Here is a 13,600-nt window from a genome sequence, read left to right as displayed (position 1 = left end):
GAAATCCCGCTATGCCCTCTGACAAACCATCAAACAGGCAAAGCATCAATACAGGACTAAGATTGAAACTGGCTCTGACACTCGTTGGATGTGGCAGGGCTTGCAAACTATTACGGATTACAAAGGGAAGCCTAGCCGCTAGCTGCCCAGTGACACGAGCCTACCAGACGAGCTAAATGACTTCTATGCACGCTTTGAGGCAAGCAACACTGAAACATGAATGAGAGCACCAGCTGTTCCGGACAACTGTGTGATCACACTCTCCGTAGCCGATGTGAGTAAAACCTTTTTAAACAGGTCAACATTCACAAGGCCACAGGGCTAGACAGATTACTAGGACGCGTACATTTTCAACCTGTCCCTGACTGAGTCTAATGCCTACATGTTTCAAGCAGACCATCATAGTCCTGCCATCAAGGTAACCTGCCTAAATGACTACCGACCCGTAGCACTCACGTCTGTAGCCATGATGTGCTTTGAAAGGCTGGTCATGGCTCACATCAACACCATCATCCCAGAACCCCTACACCCTCTCCAATTCGCGTACCGCCCCAACAGATCCACAGATGATGGAATCTCTATTGCACTCCACACTACCTTTTCACCCCTGGACAAAAGGAACACCTACGTGAGAATGCTATTCATTGACTACAGCTCAGCGTTCAACACTATAGTGCCCTTAAAGCTCATCACTAAGCTAAGGACCCTGGGACTAAACACCTCCCTCCAACTAGATCCTAGACTTCCTGACGGGCCGCCCTCAGGTGGTAAGGGTAGGCAACAACACATCTGCCACGCTGATCCTCAACACTGGGGCCCCTCTGGTGCGTGCTTAGTCCCCTCCTGTTCACCCTAGACTGCATGGCCAAGCACAACTCCAACACCATCAATCAGACACAACAGTGGTAGGCCTGATCACTGACAACGATGAGACCGCCTATAGGGAGGAGGTCAGAGACCTGGCACTGTGGTGCCAGGACAACAACCTCTCCCTCAGCGTGATCAAGACAAAGGAGCTGATCATGGACTACAGGAAAAGGAGGGCCGAGCAAGCCCCCATTCACATCGATGGGGCTGTAGTGGAGCGGGTCGAGAGCTTCAAGTTCCTTGGTGTCTACATCACCAACAAACTATCATGGTCCAAACACACCAAGACAGTCGTGAAGAGGGCACGACAATGCCTATTCCCCTCAGGAGACTGAAAATATTTGGCATGGATCCTCAGATCCTCAAAGTTCTACAGCTGCACCATCGAGAACGTCCTGACCGGTTGCATCACGGCCTGGTATGGCAACTGCTCGGCATCCGACTGCAAGGCCCTACAGAGGGTGGTGCGTACGGCCCAGTACATCACTGGGGCCAAGCTTCCTGCCATCCAGGACCTCTATGCCAGGCAGTGTCAGAGGAAGGCCCTAAAAAGGGTCAGTCTCCAGCCACCCTAGTCATAGACTGTTCTCTCTGCTACCACACGGCAAGTGGTACCGGAGCACCAAGTCTAGGTGCAAAAGGCTCATTAACAGCTTCTACCCCTAAGCCATAAAACTGCTGAACAGTTAATCAAATGGCTACCCGGACTATTTGCATTGACCCCCTTTTTTTTACTCTGCTGCTACTCGCTTTTTATCTATGCATGGTCACTTTACCTACTTTACTGTACATATAACCTCAATTAACTTGACTGATCCGTACCCCTCACATTGACTCTGTACCGGTACCACCTGTGTATTGCCTTGTTATTGTTATTTTGTGTAACTTTTTTAAAAACGTTGGTTTATTTAGGAAATATTTTCTCACTCCGCACTGTTCGTTAAGGGCTTGTAAGTAAGCATTTCACGGTAAGGTCTACACCTGTTGTATTCGGCGCGTGTGCCAAAATTTGATTTGATTACTAACCGCAATACTGCTCGCGACAAACTGAGTATTCATTTTCCACAATCATGTTCATTGATACTCCCGACTTCGTAGGGTCGGTCAATCAATCAAATGTATTTATAAAGCCCTTTTTACATTAGCAGATGTCACAAAGTGCTATACAGAAACCCAGCCTAAAACCCCAAACAGCAAGCAATGCAGATGTAGAAGCACGGTCTGCTCTCTTCTAAATTTTGGGAGTTGAAACATAGAAATGGTATCGTTGCAAAGGTTAAGTTCTCCTCTATTACAGTAAAATTATGTCTTAATGTGTTTGTGTCCATACGACCGATTTTATGTTGACTCAAATGCAAATAGCGAGTTGAAACTGCTTGTCAGTGTGGAAAAAGCGAGCGTTCGTCTCTTTGTTGTTGAGTGGCAGGGGGAGGGGCTTGGTGTGTGTCTGGTCTCCTGGTTGCTGACTTGATTAATCCATTGTCATTCATCAGTTTAAATCACATCTACCTTTTTAGCTAAGTTGTTTGATAGTTGGCGCAATGCAATATGAAACGTAAACAAATGAAATGTGATGAGAGATGTAAGCCTTATGTGGAATGTTATGTCAAACATGTTCATGTACTAGGCTAGGGCAAGGCAGGGCTTAAAGAAATATCCACATATAGATACAGTGCTGTTGAAAAAGTATTTGCATTATTTTATGCTGAATGTTATCAGATCTTCATCCAAAACCTAATATTAGATAAAGGGAACCTGATTTTACAAAAAAATAAAATAAAATGGATACTTATTTTATTCAACAAAGTTATCGAACACCCAATTCCCCTGTGTGCAAAAGTAATTGCCCCCTTACACTCTAACTGGTTGTGCCACCTTTAGCTGCAATGACTGCAACCAAATGCTTCCTGTAGTTGTTGATCAGTCTCTCACATCGCTGTGGAGGAATTTTGGCTGACTCTTGAATGCTGAACTGCGTTAACTCAGCGACCATCCTTTCAAGTCCTGCCACAACATCTCAATTGGGATTAGGTCTGGACTTTGACTAGGCCATTCCAAAACTTCAAATTTGTTGCTTTTTAACCATTTTCATGTAGACTTGATTGTGTGCTTTTGATCATTGTCTTTCTGCATGACCCAGCTGCGCTTCAGCTCACAGACGGATGGCCTGACGTTCTCCTGTAGAATTATTTGATACAGAGCAGAATTCATGGTACCTTCTATTAAGGCAAGTCGTCCAGATCCTGAGGCAGCAAAGCATCCCCAAACCATCACACTTCCTGTGGCAGTACTTCAAATGAGCAGTTCTTGCTTGAAAACCCACAAATGTTGCTGAGTTAAAGCAGTTCTGCATGCAAGAGTGGGGCAAAATTCCTCCACAGCAATGTGAGACTGATCAGTCATTGTCATTGCAGCTAAAGGTGGCACAGCCAGTTATTGAGTGTAAGGGGGCAATTACCTTTTCACACAGAGGAATTGGATGTTGGATAACTTTGTTAATAAAATAAGTATCCATTTTTTTTTGTTATTTGTAAACTCAGGTTCCCTTTATCTAATATTAGGTTTTGGTTGAAGATCTGATAACATTCAGTATCAAAAATATGCAAAAATAGAGAATCAGAAAGGGGGAAACACTTTTTCACGACACTGTATCTATGAGAGGTTGAGGATGCCCTGTAATCACTGTCAAGCAAAGACGTATCTCTTGGTTTTATTAGACTGTGATTACACTTTAACCTGTATGGTTAATCTGTATGGTTAACCTGTATGGTTAATGTGTACAGAAGGAGCGAAGCGCAGAAGGAGACGAGCCCAAAAATACATAACATAAAAAACGGAAAAGGAAAAACAAATGGTTCTTGCGATAGACATTTGGAACATCGCGCTAAAACATCAATCCAAATTACAGTTGAAGTCGGAAGTTTACATACACCTTAGCCAAATCCATTTAAACTCAGTTTTTCACAATTTTTCACAATTTTTCACACATCTTAAGTCAGTTAGGATCACCACTTTATTTTAAGAATGTGAAATGTCAGAATAATAGTAGAGAATTATTTATTTCAGCTTTTATTTCTTTCACATTCCCAGTGGGTTAGAAGTTTACATACACTCGATTAGTATTTGGTAGCATTGCCTTTAAATTGTTTAACCTGGGTCAAACGTTTCGGGTAGCCTTCCACAAGCTTGCCACAATAAGTTGGGTGAATTTTGGCCAGTTCCTCCTGACAGAGCTGTGTAACTGAGTCAGGTTTGTAGGCCTCCTTTGTAGGCCACGCTTTTTCAGTTCTGCCCACAAATTTTCTATAGGATTGAGGTCAGGGCTTTGTGGTGGCCACTCCAATACCTTGACTTTGTTGTCCTTAAGCCATTTTGCCACAACTTTGGAAGTATGCTTGGGGTCATTGTCCATTTGGAAGACGCATTTGCGACCAAGCTTTAACTTCCTGACTGATATCTTGAGATGTTGCTTCAATATATCCGCATAATTTTCCTTCCTCATGATGCCATCTATTTTGTGAAGTGCACCAGTCCCTCCTGCAGCCAAGCACGCCCACAGCATGATGCTGCCACCCCCGTGCTTCACGGTTGGGATGGTGTTCTTCGGCTTGCAAGCCTGTCCCCTTTTCCTCCAAACATAACGATGGTCATTATGCCCAAACAGTTCTATTTTTGTTTAATCAGACCAGAGGACATTTCTCCAAAATGTACGATCTTTGTCCCCATGTGCAGTAGTAGTCTGGCTTTTTTATGGCGGTTTTGGAGCAGTGGCTTGGGATTGATTTGCACTTTTCGCACAAAAGTACGTTCATCTCTAGGAGGCAGAACGCGTCTCCTTCCTGAGCGGTATGACGGCTGCGTTGTCCCATGGTGTTTAGACTTGCGTACTATTGTTTGTACAGATGAACGTGGTACCTTCAGGCGTTTGGAAATTGCTCCCAAGGATGAACCAGACTTGTGGAGGTTTACAATTCTTTTTCTGAGGTCTTGGCTGATTTCTTTAGATTTTCCCATGATGTCAAGAAAAGAGGCACTGAGTTTGAAGGTAGGCCTTGAAATACATCCACAGATACACCTCCAATTGACTCAAATGATCTCAATTAGCCTATCAGAACCTTCTAAAGCCATGACATCATTTTCTGGGATTTTCCAAGCTGTTTAAAGGCAGTCAATTTAGTGTATGTAAACTTCTGACCCACTGGAATTGTGATACAGTGAAGTATAAGTGAAATAATCTGTCTGTAAACAATTGTTGGAAAAATGACTTGTGTCATGCACAAAGTAATGTCCTAAACGACTTGCCAAAACTATAGTTTGTTAACAAGAAATTTGTGGAGTTGTTGAAAAACAAGTTTTAATGACTCCAACCTAAGTGTATGTAAACTTCCGACTTCAACTGTATATCGCCCAGCCCTACTCTCGGCGCTCTACAATTTGACCCTAATTATCTGGTTCCTCATTGCCAGTGTATGAGGAAGTACACAACAGCCAATGTAGGCCTAGTTCTTGTACTTCTGGTGGTGGATCAAAGAAATGGTACAGTTATGCTCATTGCTCAACTCTAAATAATGTCCAACGCTGGCTCGTGTCTGCTGAATGTCAGCCTGGTGGAATGACAGAGGAATGGGGAAGGAGTGTTAGTCTGATCTGCCACATGGCTCCTCTGGCTGTACTGTAATGCTGCTAAACCTTACATTAGAGTGCGTCCCAAATTGCACCCTATTCCCTATATAGTGCACTACTTTTGACCAGTGCCCATAGAGAATAGTAATAAGGGGGGGGGGGGGGGGAAATCAATAGGGTTACGTATCGGGATATTATTATTTAACTATATCGTATCTATCGTTTTGACAATATCAATATTATTTTTGCGCTAGTTGGCTGTACCTGCACCAAAACTCAGTATTTTTCTTTCATAGCTTGTTCTCCAACTTCTTTTTAAATAGGCAGGCAATTTGTTTTCAGCACTTTATTTCCATGACTGATCAAAACTTGTTTTTATGGCTCTCCTTTGTCCCTCTGCAGTATATGATGAGCAATATGTTTGGAACATGGAATCTTAATAAAATCACAGTATCGAATCGCAATAAATATAGAAGAATCATGAGAATCGCAATACATATCATATCGGCACCTAAGTATCGTGATAATATTGTATCTGGAGGTCCCTGGCAATTCCCATCCCTAGAGAATAGGGTGCCATTTGGGATGCATACGTAGTCTGACTGCGGCTGAGCCTCACACATCTGGGAGGGGAATGGGTACAGGGCTCAGAGTAACCAGGAGAAAGAATTGCCATTTCCTTTGACATATTTTATAGGCCTAGATTCCTATCCTAAAATCCTTTGCTTGGTTTTGTCTTTTATATCCTTGACTGTGACCATTTCCAAACTAAACCCCAACTTCTCTCTACCCATCCCCCTCCCCCGTTCCGTCCACTGCCCAGATATGTTCAGGCGAGTTGTGCGAGCGAGCAAATTCCGTCATGTATTTGGCCAGGCGGTGAAGAATGACCAGTGTTACGACGACATCAGAGTGTCTCGGGTCACATGGGACAGCTCGTTCTGCGCCGTCAATCCCAAGTTTGTCGCCATCATCATAGAGGCCAGCGGAGGCGGGGCCTTCCTGGTCCTCCCTCTTCACAAGGTGAGTCTGTGGGATTATTGACTAAATGCTGCATTGTGTGCATCTGTCAGTGGGTTTCACAAGGAAACTTATGTCAAGCAACGGAGAGTTTCTAGATTCATATGGGCATGTGCACTTGCTGCCTGAGCAAACTTGGCCTATGGCCTAGTTTGACCTATCTCTGTGGCTTCGACACACACTTTGGCCTGGGCCAGGCTTTCAACACTCCCTGGGTTTCAACACGCCCTGTCTGCAGGGAACAACCATTCACGTCACACACAGCACAATTTACTGCTGAGATAGACCCACACACACCCAGGGGAAATCACACATTGGCCACCTACAAATTCCAACCCTGCAATTTAAAAACACAACTTTTTGTGTGTGTTCGAGAGCCTACATATTTCCCTTTACTCATTCATGAGGATAAAGTAGCAGCATATTGTGTGTCAGCAGCATCACGAGGCATGTTTCAGGCTGTGGTTGAGGACAGACAGACGGAGGGGATTTCTAGCTGTGTGACTGTGGTCTCTGGTGGCCTGGCTGAGTGGGTGAGATTGAGATGGATTCTGACAGGCTGGGTTGCTCAGCAGTACCCACTGGTGGTGGTCAGTGGAGAGAGACTGCAGACTGACTGGCCCAGATGTGGGAGACGGACACTCTTTGGTACTAAACTCAATATTCTGAGGAAGATCCTATAGAGCCCTTTCTGTGTTTGCAAACATTGCCGCACGAGGGCGATGCGTGCAAGTTGGTGGCAGAACACGGGGGAGTTCTTATAGAACAGCAGCAAAAAACAGCCTCTGTACATGTTGCTTATGAGTGCATTTCCCACTACTTTTGGATTATAATTGGATTTTAAGGCTCGTATGAATGTCCTGCTTAATATAATGTTTGTGTCATCGCAAATCAACTGCATTGTAGTTAAACACTTCAACTTCAACCAGTGAAATGGCTCTTTGGCTAGCTTTTCCTACAGCCTATGGCAATGAGCGTTAGCATTCTAGCTAACAACTGCTGCATCCATAATAGTTATTTTGCAAAGATCACAACCAAATATAATCTTAGACTGTTCAAGCAAGAATCAAAACAGCATTGTAAGCGTATGAGAACCCCAAAAAGTTATTTTGTTTAGAAGTAATACAAACTTAAATCTAGGCTATGTTGAATGGGCGCAGATGGCGATGGCTTTCTTACTGCAGCCAAGAGTCGCGCGCATCTGTGCGTGACATCAGTGTGTTGTGTATTGGAAAGGGGTCTATTAGTGCTGTCTTTCTATCAACTCATTTTCTTATTAGTAACTCAGTCTTTTTTCACCTCTTCTATATTTTGAACAGAAGGAAGGCCAAGGCCCTGTCAGCTCCGAGTCAGTTCAGATTTAATGATTGGACCCTAAATTACCCAGCTGTCTTAAAAGATTTACAGTTCATTCTCAAATATGTATTTTATCTTCTCTCAGGGAGGGAAAATATAGTACCGTAGAATGCTGTAGCAGCTATCATCCACCTTTTTGTTCTTTGTGCTTGTTGGCTTTCTCTTATGTCCTCAGTGGCGGGGTGACATACGTGTGTGTGTGTGATAATGTAGTTACAGTGGCGAAGATGTAAGAGGATCATATAACTTAAGGGGTTTTAGGGTATTTTAAGAGGAAAGCATCCAAACTGGCATCAGATATTTGATACAAGCAGGATGATGAAGTCTGAGACTTGGACACAATATGAATGCAAACATGGGGACCTAGGAGGACAGGACAGGGCTGGAAGTGTTACAGTGCCTTTGGAAGCTAGGGTACTCCTGATGGACAGCAAAGGCCAGCCAGACAAGCTTTTGCTTTCATCTTTGCCCTTGTTAGCAGCAAGGTTGTTTTCCAGTGAAAAATGTATGTTTTGCATAAAGTAAATAAACATACATTTGCATTTCAGATTTAATTACAGGGAAAACAGACAATGTTAGTGTCTGAGCCACTGGGATGATTGTCAACCCTCCCTGAGTGAGGTTTCCTAACCCTCACTATAGGCTGGCTTGCTCTCTCATTTATCATAGCGTTGTGTACAACACAAACTAAACCAAAGGCCTCTGGGGATGGAACCTTCCTGTGCTGCTCACCTCCATATAAGGGTCCTTGACAAGCTCAGACCATTTAGGTCAGACACTCGTTGAACCCAATGGGGGAGGGGGGCCACTCTGGTCTGGAATGTCCCTTAGTAACCCAGTTAGGTGTTATTACATTGTCATTAGTGGTCAGTAGTATATGTCTGGCTGCAGCAGACATACACATATATACACACACACACACACACACACACACACACACACACACACACACACACTGCTTGGTGGGGTTATGATTTGTCTGTTCCAGCAGTGCCCCAGTGTCAGCCAGCCAGGGCTTGATATACCCTGTGTGACATACAGTAAGTGCTGTATGTCTCTATCTGCCCTGTTTGTCTGGCTGTGTGTCTGTCTGTTGACAGGCCTGTAATCAGAGGAGGTCGGTGGGCCTTGTCATCTGACTCTGCTTTGGCACTGGAGACCGGATCGTCTGGCCTGTCATCACACAGCTTTACACCTCTCGGCACCTCACTCAATACAGCCACCGCCTGCCTGTCCCACTCCCAGCTCCCAGACCCTGGCTGTGTGTGTCAGGTCTAGACTAGCTTCTGATTCTCTATCTGACTTCTGAGAGATTATTCTTCTGTAGTCTCTGACTTTGTACAGTAAGGGTGTGTTCGCAGAACATCGTCTGCTTTGACTGGTGAATTAAAAGTGGACGGAGAGAGTGATGGCTTTATGCGCAGAGCAAAGTGTAATTTCCACAAACTCTTGTTTTCAGATCTGCTTAGATACTGGCTGGCAGTGTAACCGGTGTGAAATGGCTAGCTAGTTAGCGGTGTGCGCTAATATTGTTTTAATCGGTAATGTCACTCGCTCTGAGACCTTGAAGTAGTTGTTTTTTCCCTTGCTCTGCAAGGGCAGCATCTTTTGTGGAGCGATAGGTAATGATGCTTCGTAGGAGGAATTTGTAGATGTGTTCAGAGGGTCCCTGGTTCAAGCCCAGGTTGGGGCGAGGAGAGGGACAGAAGCAACACTGTTACAGCTGCATGGACTAATCTCCTTGGAATCGTGTGGGAGATTTTCTTTTAATGTCCTATCAACAGGCCATGCTCTGAAACTCTAAGTAAGAAGAGTTAATATCGCTTCAAATGGCCATTTGCGTTTTGAAAGATTTGGCTTTTGTTTCCACGATATGTCAAAATGAAACGGGCCAGTAATCTTTTAAGAGAAAGGACGGGTCCATCTGGCTGCTATCTCCATATAAGCTTAGAGAACACGCATCTCTATGGCAGCGTGGAAAATATTACTCTGCGAACAGAAAAGTTATACTGCATTAATAAACACTGCAGTTTCAGGGTTGTAAATGGCTGTTTGACTGGGACTCCACCACTACACACCATGATGTTTAGAAGTAGCCTGCTGCTGCTCCTACGATTCAACCCCCAGAATATGCAATTTGTGGCCCTAATCTCATCTTCATATGGTCTACCTCCCATCCACATCCAGTATTGTTGGTGATGAGTCAGAAAAACCACAGCAACCCTCCAAATCATTTTATGTTTGAGCTTTGACTCATGGGCATTCAGATTCACCCCTCATACTTTCCTTGCACTTGCCTATTATCCTAAGTTTGAGTGTGCTTGAGCGTGTGGAGCGATGCTGTGTGTGAGGCCAGAAAGTGATGGGTCTTGGCCTTGGGGTGGGGCCTGTGGTATTGGTCAGTCTGTTGCGCAGGGATGTGCTGGGTCTGCCGTCTGTGTTTCTCGGTCTCATGGTTCTGTGTGTAGGTGGTGGTTCCTGTGGCAGGCCAGGTTGACTCAGCGCCTCGTTGTTGCTGCCTGCCTGTTTGGCTGCATTGCGTCCTGTCAGTGTCAGGTGTCTGACTGAACGCATGTCGTCTTCAACCCTCACGCTTTCAATTTCCTCCTTTCTCTCTCTGCGCCTGACGCTCTGCCATTTATTCCCTCATTTCCATATGTAGGAAGCGGTGGGAGACTGAATGCTGTAGGAACTGTGCAGCGAGACATTCTTCTCAATCTGCCTGGCCCAACTCTGGAGGAGAGGGGCTATATCTCAATGAACCACAAGTTCTGATTTATATTCCCAAGCCTTGGAATCCTTCATTTGATTCAGTCAAGCATGAAATTGTTGAATTCTTCTTGGTGACTGGCTGGCTCAGTGGTCTCTTTATGTTCCATGTACAGTGTCCATGTGTTAGTCAGTGTGTCCATGTGTTAGTCAGTGTGTCCATATGTTAGTCAGTGTGTCCATGTGTTAGTCAGTGTGTCCATGTGTTAGTCAGTGTGTCCATGTGTTAGTCAGTGTGTCCATGTGTTAGTCAGTGTGTCCATGTGTTAGTCAGTGTGTCCATGTGTTAGTCAGTGTGTCCATGTGTTAGTCAGTGTGTCCATTCTGGTGCTCTTTTGGGATAAAACTACAATCAGGGCACCCAGTGTATATGGGCTCATGTTCTAAACCAGTGGTTCAAACATTCAGATTTGGCCATGTTCTGTTTGGACCAATCCTCAATCCCCATTCATCAATCTTTTAGCTTCAGAAATCCCTGGGTGTGTGGACTGTGCGCACACAAATAAGCACACACACACACACACACACACACACACACACACACTCCCTACCTAACTCTTACACATGCAAGGGGGGTATTATAAGTGTCTTCCCCCACACTGCTCAATCTGTATTCCAGGATCTCTATACTGCCTCTGCTGCTGTCGTCGCCACTGCTGCCGCTGTCCTGCTGACTGCAGATTTGACCATATATGGCCATTCACTGCTCCCCGCCTGACGGCCTTCCAGGACCATTTCCTCCCTGCCTCTCCATTGGCTGCTAGCATTGCCAGTTCTCTGTGATTTCAGGGATAGGCTGGAGAGGAGAGAGGGGCCTAGATGAGATTCTTGAATCAAGTGTTGTCTGTCAGCCAGTCCCTCTGTGGATCTCATTGCCATGTTCTGTTGGTTATAAGGGACACTATTAGTGCCATTGGTTTTCTAATAAAAGGTTTAGGACTATGCTTGCTTGTTGCAATTTTTCATTATTTGTAAATAATTTTTTCTTCAGGGAAAATAAATGGCCTTTGTGAATGAAGCGGAATCTCTCCCCACTATTGGTCAAGTATTTTGCTGGTCGAGTGACAAAATCATGTCCCTATAAACCAGTGGTCACCAACCGTTTCTCAGTCAAGATCACAGGCTAGTATCAAACTTTGCTGTGGCCGGGGTCGTGGAAACTGTAGGTAGGCACGGTGATTTGAGCTATCCGATTGGCCAGCGCAGTAGGCGCACTCGATTTAGCCACAGATCTCCCGGGCCACCGTGTAGGCGGAGTTTGAAATGGTTAAATGGGAACACTTTGTTTGCCTACCCGGTGCGCAGGGCTTCTGAATCAAGTGCACCTACCGCCAACAGCGTGATCGACCGGTTGGTGACCACTGCTATAAACCTTTTGTTAATGGGGTTTGTTAGAATGTTGGGCCCAGGATTCGTTCATCTTTTGATCTCTATGACAAAACACTTTCCATGGGCAATAGACCTCCAGTTTCTTTCTCTCGCTCCCTCTCGCTCCCTCTCTCGGTGTACCTGCAGGCTTTCTCCCAACCTGACTGGGCCTGGGCAACCACATGTTGGTCTTGGCTCCTACCCTGCCATCACTCATGCCTGGCCAGCTGCCCTCTGCTCTACCCCTCCATTACCGTGTTAAAGCTGGAGCAGACCTCCAGCCATGTAGTCCTAGCAGAGAGAGGGCCCAACCGTGGTGTCCTGTCCAGTCTGACTGTACTCTACCTCCCATGGAGACCAGCCCGGGGTCTGACTGGTCTGCAGGCAGCAGCCTCAGCTGTGCTTTCAAGTGGAAAAGTAAAAAGGTCCATTGTGCTCGGAGGGAAGCATGCGTGTAAGAGCCCTCCTATAGAGCATCACATGTTTTGCTGTAAGGGTGTGTTTGTGCATGACTCATCTCTTGGGTTTAGGTATTGAAAGTGTTATTGTTAATGTCATTGTCCATAACATTTTTTATATCTTGTTATGAGGTTTTGTGCAGCTTCACTTGTTGCTATGCAACAGGTCTGCTTGCTTGACACACATTTTTTCTCACAGGATATTAGACAGCACATAGCCTAGTCCATGCCCTTGTGTGTTCTGGTCGTTAACATCAAAAACGTGTAGACTGTTGAGGACTGAGATTAGTCTTGAATGCTTAATTTAATCTAGCCTTTATTTGATGGGTTGCCTCAGTTTCGCATCAAGATTGACTGTGCTATTCAGCCCCTTTCTACTCATGTCAGTGTTTTGCTCAACAGGATGTCAAATATCTCAACTCCCACCTCGTCTACATGAATCACACACCTACCCTGTCTCCTGTCTCTCCCACCGGGCTGGTTGCCATGGAGATGATGATCAGCGGTCTTGTCTGCCATTCCTTGCTCTGCTGGTTTGGTCTATTTCAGGAGTAACTCTTTGTGTTCCTGTGTTGTGAAAGTGTTCTGTCATGTCACTTAACAGCCAGGCATGTAAAGGGGCAGTGATGAGTAACAATCTGTTCCTACATGTAGAGTTTCCTACTACTCTGCCTGGTCTCTAGCTTAGAGCACTATTATCTCTACTTTATCAGCACCTACTCACTCACCTTGCACCTTCTTCCTGTGGTTACTGAATGACATTGGGGTAAATATTATGACCGTGTAATAAAACTCTGGCCTGGCTGTATCTTTGATACTGTACCTGCCTCAGGCTGCCGCTCACCCTCCAAGGGAGGAGTCAGTCAGAGCCAAGGTAGGTTGCCACAGGCCAGTCCTTGTACTGCTCCTTATTATTTCAATGTTAATGTAGCGTAGTTACCTGTGTTAACCTGAATTTAGGAGGTTGATTGTTTACTGTCAGCCTGATTTTCATTACGCGTTGAACAGCCGTGGTCTAAAGGAGTAAGACGGCCTACATGTGTATGTACTGCACTCTAAAGGCAGCATGGTGGTGCCATGCCTGCCTTAGAACTGTTGAAACCATTTTGGCTGTGATCTGTTGATTGGCAGTCCTTTCC

General features: G+C 45.1%; 1 protein-coding gene across 3 annotated transcripts in view; it reads left to right on the top strand.

Annotated features, from left to right (window-relative positions):
- Nucleotides 1-13,600, top strand: part of coro1ca (coronin, actin binding protein, 1Ca) — a 50,280-nt gene that overhangs the window by 15,714 nt on the left and 20,966 nt on the right. For all 3 annotated transcript variants that reach the window (XM_084177487.1, XM_084177488.1, XM_084177489.1), the window contains exon 2: nucleotides 6,314-6,513. In XM_084177487.1, coding sequence (XP_084033613.1) covers nucleotides 6,316-6,513 — 198 coding nt within the window. In that variant the 5' untranslated portion in view covers nucleotides 6,314-6,315. The remainder of the gene's footprint in view (nucleotides 1-6,313; nucleotides 6,514-13,600) is intronic.

The sequence above is a fragment of the Coregonus lavaretus genome, assembly GCF_964263955.1.
Source record: "Coregonus lavaretus genome assembly, chromosome: 14".
In the NCBI taxonomy this organism is placed as follows: domain Eukaryota; kingdom Metazoa; phylum Chordata; class Actinopteri; order Salmoniformes; family Salmonidae; genus Coregonus; species Coregonus lavaretus.
Note: the sequence above shows the minus strand (reverse complement) of the source record. Positions and strands in the feature narration are given on the sequence as shown.